The 13144-nt window shown below is 44.0% G+C and overlaps 2 protein-coding genes across 3 annotated transcripts; one reads left to right on the forward strand and one right to left on the reverse strand.

Moving 5' to 3' along the window:
* Window positions 1-433: 433 nt before the first annotated feature.
* mif (macrophage migration inhibitory factor) lies at window positions 434-1871 on the reverse strand. The gene is made up of 3 exons (XM_040015372.1): window positions 1686-1871; window positions 840-1012; window positions 434-695 (listed from the first exon to the last, which is right to left on the reverse strand). The coding sequence occupies exons 1-3, from the start codon at window positions 1791-1793 to the stop codon at window positions 629-631; spliced, it is 348 nt and encodes a 115-aa protein (XP_039871306.1). The 5' UTR covers window positions 1794-1871; the 3' UTR covers window positions 434-628.
* Window positions 1872-6133: 4262 nt separating this feature from the next.
* On the forward strand, window positions 6134-10855 carry si:dkeyp-121d2.7 (zinc finger and SCAN domain-containing protein 29). Of its 2 annotated transcripts, none has more exons than XM_040015368.1 (5): window positions 6134-6323; window positions 6760-7093; window positions 8216-8517; window positions 9109-9220; window positions 9357-10855. In XM_040015368.1, the coding sequence occupies exons 2-5, from the start codon at window positions 6781-6783 to the stop codon at window positions 10382-10384; spliced, it is 1755 nt and encodes a 584-aa protein (XP_039871302.1). In that variant the 5' UTR covers window positions 6134-6323; window positions 6760-6780; the 3' UTR covers window positions 10385-10855. The 2 variants fall into 2 exon arrangements, with proteins under 2 accessions (XP_039871302.1, XP_039871303.1); XM_040015369.1 differs by having other exon boundaries at window positions 8219-8517.
* Window positions 10856-13144: the final 2289 nt, after the last annotated feature.

Consider the following 13144-nt stretch of genomic DNA (forward strand, 5'->3'; position numbering starts at 1 on the left):
AAAACAGCTTAATTGTCATGCTTGGGTACATGGATATATACAGTTAATGGCTTGGCTCCTATGACCTGATGATGAACACTTCAAAGTGAGTTTTGTATGAATCCGTGTATTTCAATAATACTTAATATGTATCCTGACAATATACCTGATATTTGACCAGGCACAATGACAAGGACAACTTGCTTAGCTCATTAATGGACAACATTTTCAGAGCATTAACACTCAGTAGCACTTAGTTTACAGTGATAGTTTCAAATGGGATAAAACAATTAACAGATGGCTTGTCTTTCACTATCATGCAATCGTAATATTTCCCCTGTGCCGTCCACATAGTGTTCCAGTCAAAGTAAGATTCCATCACAGCTCCCTGACTGCTCTAACACATACCTGTCAGGATCCTTTTTCATTGAAAACAAAGGAAAACAGAAAATCATTTATGGTTTATAGGATTTTCTTTATTGCATTTACATGGGAAAGTTATAGTGCAATGCTAAAGAGTCTGGATAAGTGCTTTTAAGGTTGTCAGTATTTCTACAAGTGGATCACCAATTGTCTTCAACTCATCATTTAGTCAGTTGTAAGTTCCTGTAGGAAAATTCTGGAATGATCTTTTTTTTTGACCTCCATTTCAGCCAAAGGTTGTGCTGTTCCAGGCCACATTGGCTGCTTCCATGTCCATAAAGTTAATATACATCCTGAAATACACAAGAGAGAAGGAAAAATTGGTCAATGAGAGTAGACACTGACAGCCAGACGGGGGTGGGGATTGGTTCTGTAACCATGTTACTTTCACTCATCAAATTATTAAAAATGTGCTGGTTAAAGTGTGTCTTTGGTACCTTTCAGGAGAGATGCCCAGGTGTTTGTTGAGCAGTCCACACAGCAGTTTAGAGTATTGCCTGTTGGCAGCACCACTGATCTTGCCAATGCTGTAGAGGAAGCAGAGTGCGCAGGGGTCTCCCTTCCCTCCAAACATCATCATTTGGTCAGGGTTGATGTGCACAGATACGTACTGGTGTGTACAAGACAGAAGCACAAAACGGTGCAAACAAATTTTAAAACAATTAACCAGTGAAGGCTGTGGATTTTTGAAAAGTTACCAATATCTTCATTTATTTTCCGTTTCTGTACACAAGTAGAGAATCTCTATAATATATTTTAACATTGTCGCCTATGTAGCACTTAATTAATTACAGTCTAATAAAGAAACCATAGAATCGTCTGATTATAATTCAATAACATGATGACTCATGTTATTGAATTATATTTATATATATATTTATTATATTTTATTTTATTCTCATCATTGATGAGAATAAAATGTCTGTCTCCTTTAATGTTGACTATTTATGAGTAGGTTACTTAATTATAAGAGTATTAATGTGACGTAATGAAGCGCCATCCAGATATTCTTATCCATCCAGATATTCCAGGCTTGCATTTGAAGCGGGTGAGTGATCCAACTCCACCGATCAATGATCTCCCAGCGCTGGCAGTCTACACACTGTCTGCATAATTACACACGACAGAGCCAGCCTAGTTTACCGAGTGGAGCTCTATATAATATGCTTTCATCAGAGAAGTTAAATCTAAACATGCGGAATTAAAGGGGACAGCCATTGATTGATAGTTATGACGTACAATCGCGTGAGGGTAGGTGGAAGAATTAGCGCGTGCCGCCCTACCTGTGCAGGTTTTCCCATAGCTTTGGCCAGCTCCTCTGTAGCCTCGGACAGGACAGCTGCCGGTACATCACCTCTGGCAACATTGGTGTTCACTACAAACATCGGCATTATTGCAACGCTTCTCTCCCTCAAGGTGCAGCCGCTGGTATTCTTCGCCTTCCTGCTTCTTCTTCTTCTTCTTCTTCTAGTTGTAGGGTTGGCAACTAGCTTGTAGACGCATTACCGCCACCTACCAGACTTAAGTGTTTCACAATTACAAAAGTCGCTAATGGCCCTGCATTAATAGCAACACATATTTAAACAACTTCGGCCTCTTACAACTCACTATGGGCCTTTTCCTTTGCCACCTCTCTCTTTGAGATTTAATTCAATTTTATTTACATAGCGCCATATTATAACAGTTGCCTTAAGGCACTTTATATTGTACGGTATAGAGAAACCAAAGACAACCCCAACAATCATATGAACCGCTTTGAGCAAATACTTTGGAGACAGTGGGAAGGAAAATCTCCCTTTTAACAGGAAGAATTCTCTGACAAAACCCGGCTCAGGAAGGGGGAAGGAGGAATGGGGTGGGAGGAGGAAGACAAGACGAAGACACGATGTGGAAGAGAGCCAGAAAAACTAGTTCATGCATTTATTATTTCTCGACTGGACTACTGTAATACATTATTATCAGGATGTCCTTAAAAGAAAAAGGTGAAAATCTATGCTATGCCTTCTAATGATATTGCCCAAGGGTAGAGTTGGATGTTCGGAGGACTGGAGGAGCCAGGGATCGAACCACCAACCTTCCAATCAGTGGGTAACCTGCTCTACCTCCTTAGTTACAGCCGTCTGGCTGCAGGTTAAAGACTTTTTTTGTCTCTGTCTTGGTCTCCTCCCGACTTTGTCTTAGTCTTGACTCGGTCTTGGTCTTGTCTTGGTCTCGATACCCTCTGGTCTTGGTATTGTCTTGGTCTTGGTTTAGGTGGTCTTGACTACAAGTCTACCTAAGGGAAGCATGTGTGATGCAATTGGAATTGGTCCTAGCACCCTAGAACCCTGTGGAACTCCATAATTAAACTTACTGTGTGAAGAGGACTCCCCATTTACATGAACAAACTGGAGTCTATTAGATATATATGATTGAAATCACTGCCGCGCAGTACCTATAATACCTGCAGCAAGCTCTAATCGCTATAATAAAATATATGATCACTGCTGCACTGAGGTCTAGTAGGACAAGCACAGATTTGTCCACTGTCAGAGACCATAAGCAGATCATTTGTAACCTTCATTAAAACTGTTCCTGTACTGTGATGAACTCTGAAACCTGACTGAAACTCTTCAAATGAACCAAATAGGCTATATGCCTTGTCTCCCAGTTCTTCTAAATCTTTGTGACTATCCCACTTTTTCCTTGCTAACCTTTTCCTTTGAATACTTTCCTGTATTTCCTCATTCCACCACCAAGCCTCTTTATCCTCTTTTCTCTGTCCAGAGGATAGATCAAACGCCTTCTTCGACGTTTCCCTCAGCACTATAGCTGTACTTTCACAGTCATCTTAAGTGTCTTAACGCTTCCTTAATACTCAGAGCCTGGCTCAACTTTTTCCTGAACTCTGTGCAACAGTCTTCCTTCTTCCGCTCCCACCAGTTAATCCATGGCTCTGCCTTCACTCGTATCCAAAGCCATTTTACAGACTACTATTGAATGGTGTCTAGCTACATTCTCCCCTGCCACCACCTTACAGTCTCCTGATTTAATTGAGATTGCACCTTTTGGATGTGCTTAGCTTCCTCCAATCTTATACATCAGCTAATGTTCCTTGCTCTCCTTAAAGGAGGCACAGGCATTTCCATCCTTTTCAGAAAAACCCCCACTAGCATCTGTCCTTTTGCATTTCTCTTCTTATCACCATACCTACCCCAACCCTCCTCATCACCTCTGCTTCCGCTGAAGTCTACTCTCTCCATCCTGTGGAACACTTTCTAATGCTTCATCGAACTTACTCCTTCTCCTCTGAAATTTTGCACCATCTTTCCAGCTGGGGGGAATCGTAGTTATTTTAAGGGTTTTTTCCTGCAGTTTCAGGCTCGTAGGCAGCTTAAGAAATCTTCTGTCTATATCTCAGGTTTTCATGAAGAAATAATCTAATCAAACTGACCTCCTTAAGTATTTACTTTCAAGAATATTGCTCCATGAAATCTAGAAGAATGTATCACTTGCATGTCTACAAACACAGAATTCCACTTATTTGCTCCATGCTAAAAATTTGTCTATGGGTTTTCTTCTGTATGTGTCTTAGATTCGGTCCTTCTGTGTGGCACTTCATTACTGTCATGTTCTGATTTTAGGCACATCAGACACCAGTGAAATTCTCAAAAAAATGGGCACCCTTATCCTTCTCCACAGATCTGTCAGTGTCGATTTAAAAATATCTTGCATGTCTCCTCTTTCCACATCGATAAAACTCAAGTACTAAATTAATGCTTTATTATTTCTTTACCTGAGCTGCAGTCAGTCAATTTCTATTTTCATGTCTTAAGTGTCCACATTGTGACTGAAGGCCATAACAAAGCTGTATGAAAATAGCCAGTTGTCACACGTTCCCATGCTTCTTGCCACTCGATCCCCTCCTAACACTTGACTTCTTTCTTCCTTCTCATTTCCAGGGTATCTTTAAGGTTGATTTTGATGAGTCTTTGTCTCCATGACCTCTGAACTTCAACAAGTAATGTTCTAACAGCTGTTTCCTCCACACAGTGACATCTATCCTGTTTCAGCTTGAAGCACGCGCGCGCACACACACACACACACACACACACACTACTAATGATCTTACAGCCCTGATAGATATGAGATCCCAAGCCTGGACAATATCCAATCCTGCAAGAAGTGCTTTTGATGCAGATCCATAAACCACACTCTCATACTCAAGATCTAATTAGGGCAGCAATATCTGCACTCCATTCTGCTCCTAAAATACATAATGTTTATAACGTTTTTACATTTATCTGAATCACTCTGTATGTATATAGTAACTTTCCATGTCACCATGCACTCTAGGTGAGCATCAAATTGATGTGCTTTCTTTCTTATTAAGAACATTATCTGTGTTTGTTTCCACAAAAATTTGATCTCCAATTTCAGTGCTGCTAAGTGATGACAGACTCTTATCCCTCTGTCAAAGGATATGATTTAAGATTATTTTCCAACTTTAGTATTCTACTATGCTAACTTTGTCGGTTTTTTCTGCAACTGGTAATGCAATTGTATACGCACTTCTGTCTTAAAACTACTAAACTATGAACAGAGGTGGGAAGTAACTAAGTACAAATACTTCGTTACTGTACACTCCCTACATTTTTAAAGAAATATCCGCACATCTGCTACTACTACTTCTACTACTTACATTTTCTAACAGACTCTTACATTTGGTTCATCTATAGCGTTTATACTCGGGAGTTAAAGTCGGTGGAAGGAGTGCATGTGTTTTTGTTTGCGATACTTCAGAAACTGTCTAGCGCTACAGAAGAGGAGACAGCATGAAGGGAGTGACGTTTTTATTAAGCAGTAATTTTAAATCCAACTTTTCTGTCAGCTGTGTGCATTTTGCAGCACAGTCTGTTGCTAGTTAAAGTGCCAGCAGATGTATTTCACAGAGAGACAAAAGAGAGAGCTAACTTGTAGAAAGTTAGCTCTCTTTGATATAGAAAGATGCAGAAAGATAGACAGAAGGGGAAGAAGAGAGGTTATGTGTAAGGGTAAGGACTGATAAACTGAAGATTTAAATCTTACATATGATGTCATCATTTTCAATCACGCATTGGATTTGTATATAATATGCTGTAATAAATTGTGTATATTTTGTTTTGTCCTGCAAAACAAGCTAAGCTGTACTAACTTTGTGTTATTCAAATGTTGCATGAAAATACTGGGTAGTTTTGTCCACGATAAACAGGTTCGTTTGCATTAATGTGGTGAATTCACAGCAAAGCTCTGTGTTGGATTGGTGCACAGTGCCTGTGGTGTTCATGGTCAGGCTTAGGTTGCATCAAGTTGCAGAGATGAATTTGCATTTAAGCTGATGATGTTCAGGCTCATTAGCTGAATTCCAACTTTATAAGCAAAAAGTTGCTTCAGTACTTCAACTTTTACTCGAGTATTTTTTAACCTACTGCTCAACTTCTGCTTAAGTAAATAAAGTCTGTACTTTCGCCACCCCTGACTATGAAATTGAGAAGAAAACGTGTGCAATCATGTGACAAACGGGTCGTGCTAAAAAACAATAATATCAAGCGGAAGCTCTTCTGTATCCTTATGTCTTTAAAAATCATCACCACTGCTGAAATTATTATATAAAAAGTGGCGTGTGAAACCTGAGTGCTTGGTATTTCCAGGGTGCGGCTGCTCTTGAGTGTAGCGTAATTACGGTACCGGGCATGCGTAGTGTTCTCAAGAATTAAAAGCAGTGCTGGATGAGGCGAGAAGGGAACTGGCAGGGAGAGAGAGAGGGCAGAAGTTGGATGGCGCTATCCTTTGTCGCCGTATTTCGGCACACAAACAGCTGCCGAGCGTCTCCGTGATCCGTGAAATTACACCTTTGCCGCCGTTTCACGCCGTGGTGGCTCCTCGGTGTCATCCGACAAACGGTGCGTATACAGGGCTAAACTAGCCAGTCTGCTAGCACTTTCCAACGTTACGGAGAGGCTGCTGCTCCAGCTGTACTTTAACATTAATGCACGCACAGAAGCATTATAAGTTTACTAACAAGCCGGGCTGACTGGGGTTGTGATTTTGGCGTCGATTAACCAGCATCGCCGCCTTGGCACTGCACAGATTAACCGGGCAGGTATAGTCTTTAATTAAGTTGTAATAGAGGCGGAATGACCGTGATGCTATTCACGGAGCCCTGTCTCATTTCACTGCCGTAATCATTTAGGTTTATTTTTTAGCAGCAGGTTAGCCAGTAAAGTTAACCAACAGCGGCTATGGGGCAGAGTTGATCACACGATCGAAAACTTTTGCGATCATAGCAGGAAAGCTGTGTTACAACTGATCACGAACTGTGTGTGAAACCGTCATCAGATCTGCAGCCCCGCGGACAGGATGATGGAAGAATCGGTGACCACATTTGAGACGCATCTGACCGCCGTCATGGACAGCCTGATCCGTGCCTCGGTGTGCGAGATCACCAAACTCTTCCAGGAGACGGTGAACGACTACCTGGTGGAGCTGTCCCTCAACAGGAAGGAGAACGAGGCTCTCAAACTGCGACTGAGGCTCACAGAGAGCAAACTGAGAACCGAGCGCAAGTACGGCATGGGCTGGGCTGCCAACCGCCGCAACGCCGGGCTGGTGGCGGCAGCAGCACCGGTGGAGGAAGCTGGAGGCCGGCAGAAGCGAAAACTTGACGTGACTCGTAAGTATTTGCTGTGTGTGGCGACTTGGAGCTTTTCTTCCTGTTTACCTTTAGTTTGCATGCTGTATACAGTTCAATGGCAGCTTATCAGCACATCCTGCAGTATTTCCCTATGATTGTGGCTTTAACGTGAATAACAATGTGAATGCTGTGCAGTTTATGTGAAGACGCACTTGTTTTGTTGGAAAACCATCTGGCAAGAGCTGATCTCTCCCTCCCTCCTCCTTCCTCACCCCCCTTCCTCCTCCGCCTCCTCTTCATGATCGCTCTCCCTCTGTCCTTCACCTCCCCCTCTCCTCTCTCCACTGCATTCTGTCCCTCCTACTCCTTTCGCTCTTTCTGCATTTGCTCACTCCCTCCTTTCCTCTCTTCCTGCCTGGTTCCTCTCCCCCCCACCTCCTTCACTTCTCCCCGTCTCCCTCCAACTCTACCTCCTCCCCTTCCCGCTCCTCTTCTCCTCACGCCCTCTTCTCCTTTTCTTATTCTCCCTGCCCCCACCTCCTTCTGCTCTGCTCTCTCTCTACTTCATCACGTTGAACACACACACTCTCCCCCTCTCCTCTCCTGCTTCTCACCACCTCCACCACCCTCCATAATTACACACTCCCTCTCCACTTCTCCTCTCTCTCTCTTCCTATCTCATCTTTTTCAACTCTCCATCCTACTTTTATCTTTTTCTCCTTCACCGTGCCCTCCTTCTTTCCTCCTCTTCCTCCTGCCCCTCTTTTGACCCCCACCAACTCCACTTCTTCCTCTCCTCTCCGCCTCTCTCTCACTCCTCGCTGTCACATGTTTTTCTCTCCTTTCCGCTCTCTTGTCTGTCCTTCCACGCCCCCTCTCCTCAACACGTTCATCATGCTCACTCCTCCTCCGCCGCCTGCTCCCATTGCTCTCACTCCTGTTCCCGTCTGCATCTCCAATCCCCTCATCCTCCTCCTCTTCCTCGTCTCCCACTTCTCCACCCTCTTCTCTCCTTCATCTCTCCCTCCCCTGGCCTTCCAATCACATCCTCCCACCTATCTCTCTCCCCCTCATATTTCATTTGCTGTTCTTCCTGCTTCTCCCCCTCCCCTTCACTTTCTCCTTCCTCTCACCTCCTTCACCACCCTCCCTTCTCCACAGGAGGCAAGTCAAAAAAAGGCCCAGCAGCAGCCTATGGCAAAGCGTGGCCTGGAGGTGTGTGGGAGGAAGGAGGAGGAGGAGGTGGTGGCGGTGCTGGTGGTGGTGGAGGAGGAGGAGGAGGAAGTGGAGCAACTGTGGGCATGGTAGCAGGAGCGGGAGGAAGAGGGGGGAAGGAGGCCAAAGATATGTACCTCATCCAGTTCCCCCGGGATGAAGAAGACGAGGGAGGGATGGTGGAGGAAGAGGAAAGGGAGGGCAGCCTCAGCGGTGAGGGGGAGGAGAAGGCCAACATCAAAGAGGAGGTGAGGGAGACAGGCTTTCTCAGAGGAGGAGTAGGAGGAGAAAGTGGCACAGCATCTCTGCTCTGCTCTGCAGCTTCATAAACACTGAGAGAGCATGTAGACACAGACAGACAATAATAATACAGAAAGAGTTTTGCTCAAATTCTTCTTCTATCAGATCACTGCAGAGATATAGTGGATAAAGTGAAGCCTATTGATTTGATATTTAGCTTCCAGAGGAGCCAGGAGTGGGGCTCTTCATATCTCAAGCACAGCAAGCTTTTAGGGAGAAACACTACTGTTAGAAAAGCTTTCCACCACATCACCAAGTGGCAGGACGCTGATCCACTCTTCATTTCTCTTCTGGATTTGAATATTCAAACCATGCATAATGTGCATAAATTTGCCTCCCTTCTCTGTGAAGTCTTTCACCGCTTGAAAGGAGTCCTTCACCTAGCTGTATATCTTTATTTCAGGTGCATTGTAAACATATCATGTGGAAATTTAACAAGCTTTTTTAGAACAAGAGTAAATTTAATAGTGAATGTCTCATTGTACCTGGACTCAGTCGATTACCCAGTACAGTAGCTCTCTTTCTGCTTCTCTATGCAGTTGGCCCAAACAGAGGGTTATCAGCCTGCCTCTCTCCGACTAATCAAGGAGGCTTTGAAGATGCATCCGCCCAACCAGAACCTCCACGCTGGCTCCAGAACCCCGAGTGAAGGTAATGAGCCCAGGACTCACTGAGTGAGGGAGGGCAAGTTAGAGAAAATGTTCAGAGACCAGTACTTGAAGGAAAACGGAAATGATTGCCCACACCAGCTCGTTCACTCTCTCCTCCTCCTTCTGTTTCTGCTCAGGAGATCTGTCAGACCGTCCCCCGACTCTTCATCCAAGGGAGAGTGAAGAGGAGAACTGGAAGGTGGGCTCTGCAGAACCATCAGAGGGAGGAATGACCGTGGATGAGCTGAGGGGCCTGGAGTCTGCGTTAAGGGCCGAAAGAGGCCGCGAGCAGGCTTCTCAACATGACTCAGAAGTGGTTTGTGGGTCCGAGATCAGCTTGGCCCCTAAGTACATTGGTCTCGATGGAATGGAGCAGGATGGAGAGCTGGAGCCTCAGCCACCCACTCTGCACAAAGAGGACCAGATAGGACAAGGCAGGGTGAAGGAGGGCGAGAGGTTGGGAGTGGCTGGGGATGTGGAGCTGAGGTTAGGCTGGTCAAAGAAGTTAAGAGAGAGCGACTCAGCTGCGGTCATGCCTGTAGAGGATGTGGTGGAGCACGGAGAGTCGGAGCATCCACCCCACCTATCTGCTCCAGGGAGCGTCTGGGAGAGCGCCGGGGAAGAGGAGGGCGGCGGGGACCTGCTCCACTTCTGCCCACAATGTGGAGGAGGCTTCACTTCGGAAGCCGAGTTGGAGGAGCACCCGTGTCCGCTAGGTGGCGCCCATTTACAGAGCAGCGGAGCAGAGGACAGTCTTTTCCCTTGCGCTCACTGCGGCAACACGTTCAGCCACGCCTGGGCTCTGAAGAACCACGAGTGCGCCTGCGCCGCCGAGCGGCCGCACTGCTGCGAGATCTGTGGGAAGCGTTTTACACACTCACGGTCGCTGGAGCGCCATCATCTGGTGCACACGGGTGAGAGGCCGCACCGTTGCCAGCACTGTGGACGCAGCTTTAGTCGCCTTGGTAATTTGGAACGGCACCAGCGGATTCACACAGGTGAACGTCCATACGGCTGTGAAGCATGCGGCAAGCGCTTCAGCCGTGTGGAGTACCTAAAGAGACACCAACTCATACACAACAGCGAAAAGGCAACACTCCAGTGCTCCAACTGTGGAAGGGGCTTTAGTGATGTGGAGCAACTGAAGAACCATCAGTGTTTTTAGAGGCTTCACAAGAAACTCAGTTTAGGGAAAGAACAGTGTTTTTTTTTTAAAGTTTTTTTTATGGTTGTGGTAGAATTTAGCTGATGAATGTGACTGTTACAATCTCATGTCTTTCCCTGTGATTATCTTTAAGATAACAAAGCACATACATGGCAGACTTTGGTCGAGTAAACAATGAAGGCACATGTTAAAAAGCTGGCAGGAAGGACTGGTTGGTGTTTTTGTGTTGAAAGAGAAATAAAGTCAGTCTCTGCCATCTAGCCATTTTAACTGGAAGTATTATTATTTGTATGTACGTGCACAGCCAGGACTTATTTATAATGATGAATACATCGTTCATTCATACCTCTTTATCAGTACGTTAAAGCTGATGGCCTTGTTTTCTTTTTTGGATGACATAATTGACAGTTTGGTATTTTGTATGTTTGTGTTTTCGTCACATTGCTAGAAAATAAACATCTTAATTCATGAGGAAAAGTTTCGGGTTAGTGAATAATACGCTATAAAGCTTTTTTGTGTGACTACCTTCATCATAAATTTTAATTTTCAGCCATCACTAGGCAACATTGTCATTACACATTCATTCAAGGACTAAAAATTTTGCTGTTCAAAGAGCTGCTGCTTTTTCAGAACTTCTTGTTAATGATGGCTATCAAATGGAGATGCTCGCCAGCCACTTTATTAGGTACACCTGTTCAGCTACTTGTTAATGCATGTGTCTAGTCAGCTGACTGGATGCATGCGTTCACTGCATTCATGCATGTCAAGACAACAAATTGGAACCAAGCATCAGAAATGGGAAGAAAGATTTAAGTGACTTTAAACGTGGCGTGGTTGTTGTTGTTGTTGTCACGTGGGCTTGTTTGAGTATTTCAGAAGCTGTTTATCTACTTGGATTTTCCCACACACAACCATCTCGAACTATCTTGTCAATATGGACCAAACCCTCTGAGGAGTGTTTCCAGCATCTCCCCACAAAGTTGATTCTGTTCATCTGGACGTAGCGGTTTCTGTGAGAGAAACATTTCATCACTCATCCAAGTGATATCTTCGTTCTCAGCTGACTTCTGTTTCTGATGATTTCTATTTAGTCAACTGAGACTGAAAAAGCCACTTGAATAAGTGAGGAAGCGTTTCTCCCATGGAATAGAAACAGAATCAACTTTCTGGGATTTCCTTACCCAGATGATTGAGCCTGCATCAACACTTTCCAGCACCTTGTTGACTCTATGACAGGAAGAATTAAGGCAAAAGGCAATCTATTAGCAAGGTGAAGTGGTAGGTGAGGGTAGATTGATGTTTTCCCTCATGATTGCCCACTCTACAGCTAAGTCCTGATATTAGAAAGGTGGTGAACCTAATTCGCAAAGTCCTCTCCACTCTCAGGATTATTTCTGTTCTTCCCACAGCAGCATGGTGTGTGTCGAGGGGAAAAGATCTCCAAGTCAGGAAGTTCATATTTGAAGAAAGAGCAAAGTAGACCATCTGTGCTCACTAACGACAGCCCTGCTTGTCATCTATCCAGCCCACTTCAGGCTGGTTCTGACAGGATCTTCAACTTACCTCGTACCAGATGACTCAAGGGCTGAGTGCTGGAGTTCTACCCACAGTGTAATCATGTTTCTCAGGGTGTCGATGGCCTCGCAGCTCTTCTAGTGCAGCATGGGAGTGAGAGGGCCCTCAGTTTGAATAGACCTGCTTTTATCCTCAAACGGGGCTTGGCTTTCCGTCACATTTTAGAAAATGTGTGTTGGGAGGAGCTTCACATATTAATCTGGCTGAAAAAAAATGTTTCATCTTTATGACAAAGCTGTTCATTACTGCCTGCGTGCAGGCTGCAGTCATGCAAGGAAAGGGTTGCATGTTACATGGCCAGAGTTGTTCTGTTTTTATCTACGTCGCTTCTTTGTGGTTATTATGAGTAAATAGAAAGTTAAACGTTTTACGGAAGTAGAAAGAAACTGCTCTTTATTTGAAGTCTTATTGAATTTATCTATTTTCAGACCTTAAGGAAAAGTCAAAACTAGATCTGTTAAGGTTAAACTAATTCACAGTGCACTGGCGAGACTTTACTGAGCTAAACTGTAATAAAATAGATTAGGCTGATGGATAGAAGTGCTTTCATACAAAAGTCAACTTATTTTATGTTGTCTGAGTCATGATTATATTATATCGTCATATCATATCATATTATAATTATAAAAAATTATATTATTATTATTATTATCATTAATTATAAAAAAATATTGCCATATTAGACATATTCAAGTGTTGGGCTGTTGTTGAGAGTTTCTTTTGTGCACTAGTTATACAGATATAAATCTCACTTACTGATATTTCTGATTGACTGAAGGGCTTTCTTGCACTATGCAATGAAAACAGCACTTTGACATAACCTGGCACGCTGTGTATTTGACATAAGATACTGTGTTTTCGTAGTTTTTAAATAGCGGCTAAAGTCTAGAGTAAGTTAAAAAAGACATAAAACTGTATGACACTCAGCAGTTTGGTTTGTTTGCAGGTTCTGGGTGAGCGGTGCGTGAATGTAGAACAACTACAAACTAAGCTAACAAGCTGTGTTTGTTAGCTCGGCCAGTCAAGTTGGATGAGAGAGAACCCTGGAAAGATTCATTTCTGGCCTCCTGACCCAGAACAGCTCAGTTGTGCGGCAGCTCTAACCAGGACGGCTCCATTAGTACATTTTTTGTAACATCAGGAAAAGATAAAGAAAGAAACCCCCAAAAGTCAGGGTTGAGGCTG

The sequence above is a fragment of the Simochromis diagramma genome, unplaced genomic scaffold, assembly GCF_900408965.1.
Source record: "Simochromis diagramma unplaced genomic scaffold, fSimDia1.1 OVJJ01000685.1, whole genome shotgun sequence".
Lineage (NCBI taxonomy): Eukaryota > Metazoa > Chordata > Actinopteri > Cichliformes > Cichlidae > Simochromis > Simochromis diagramma.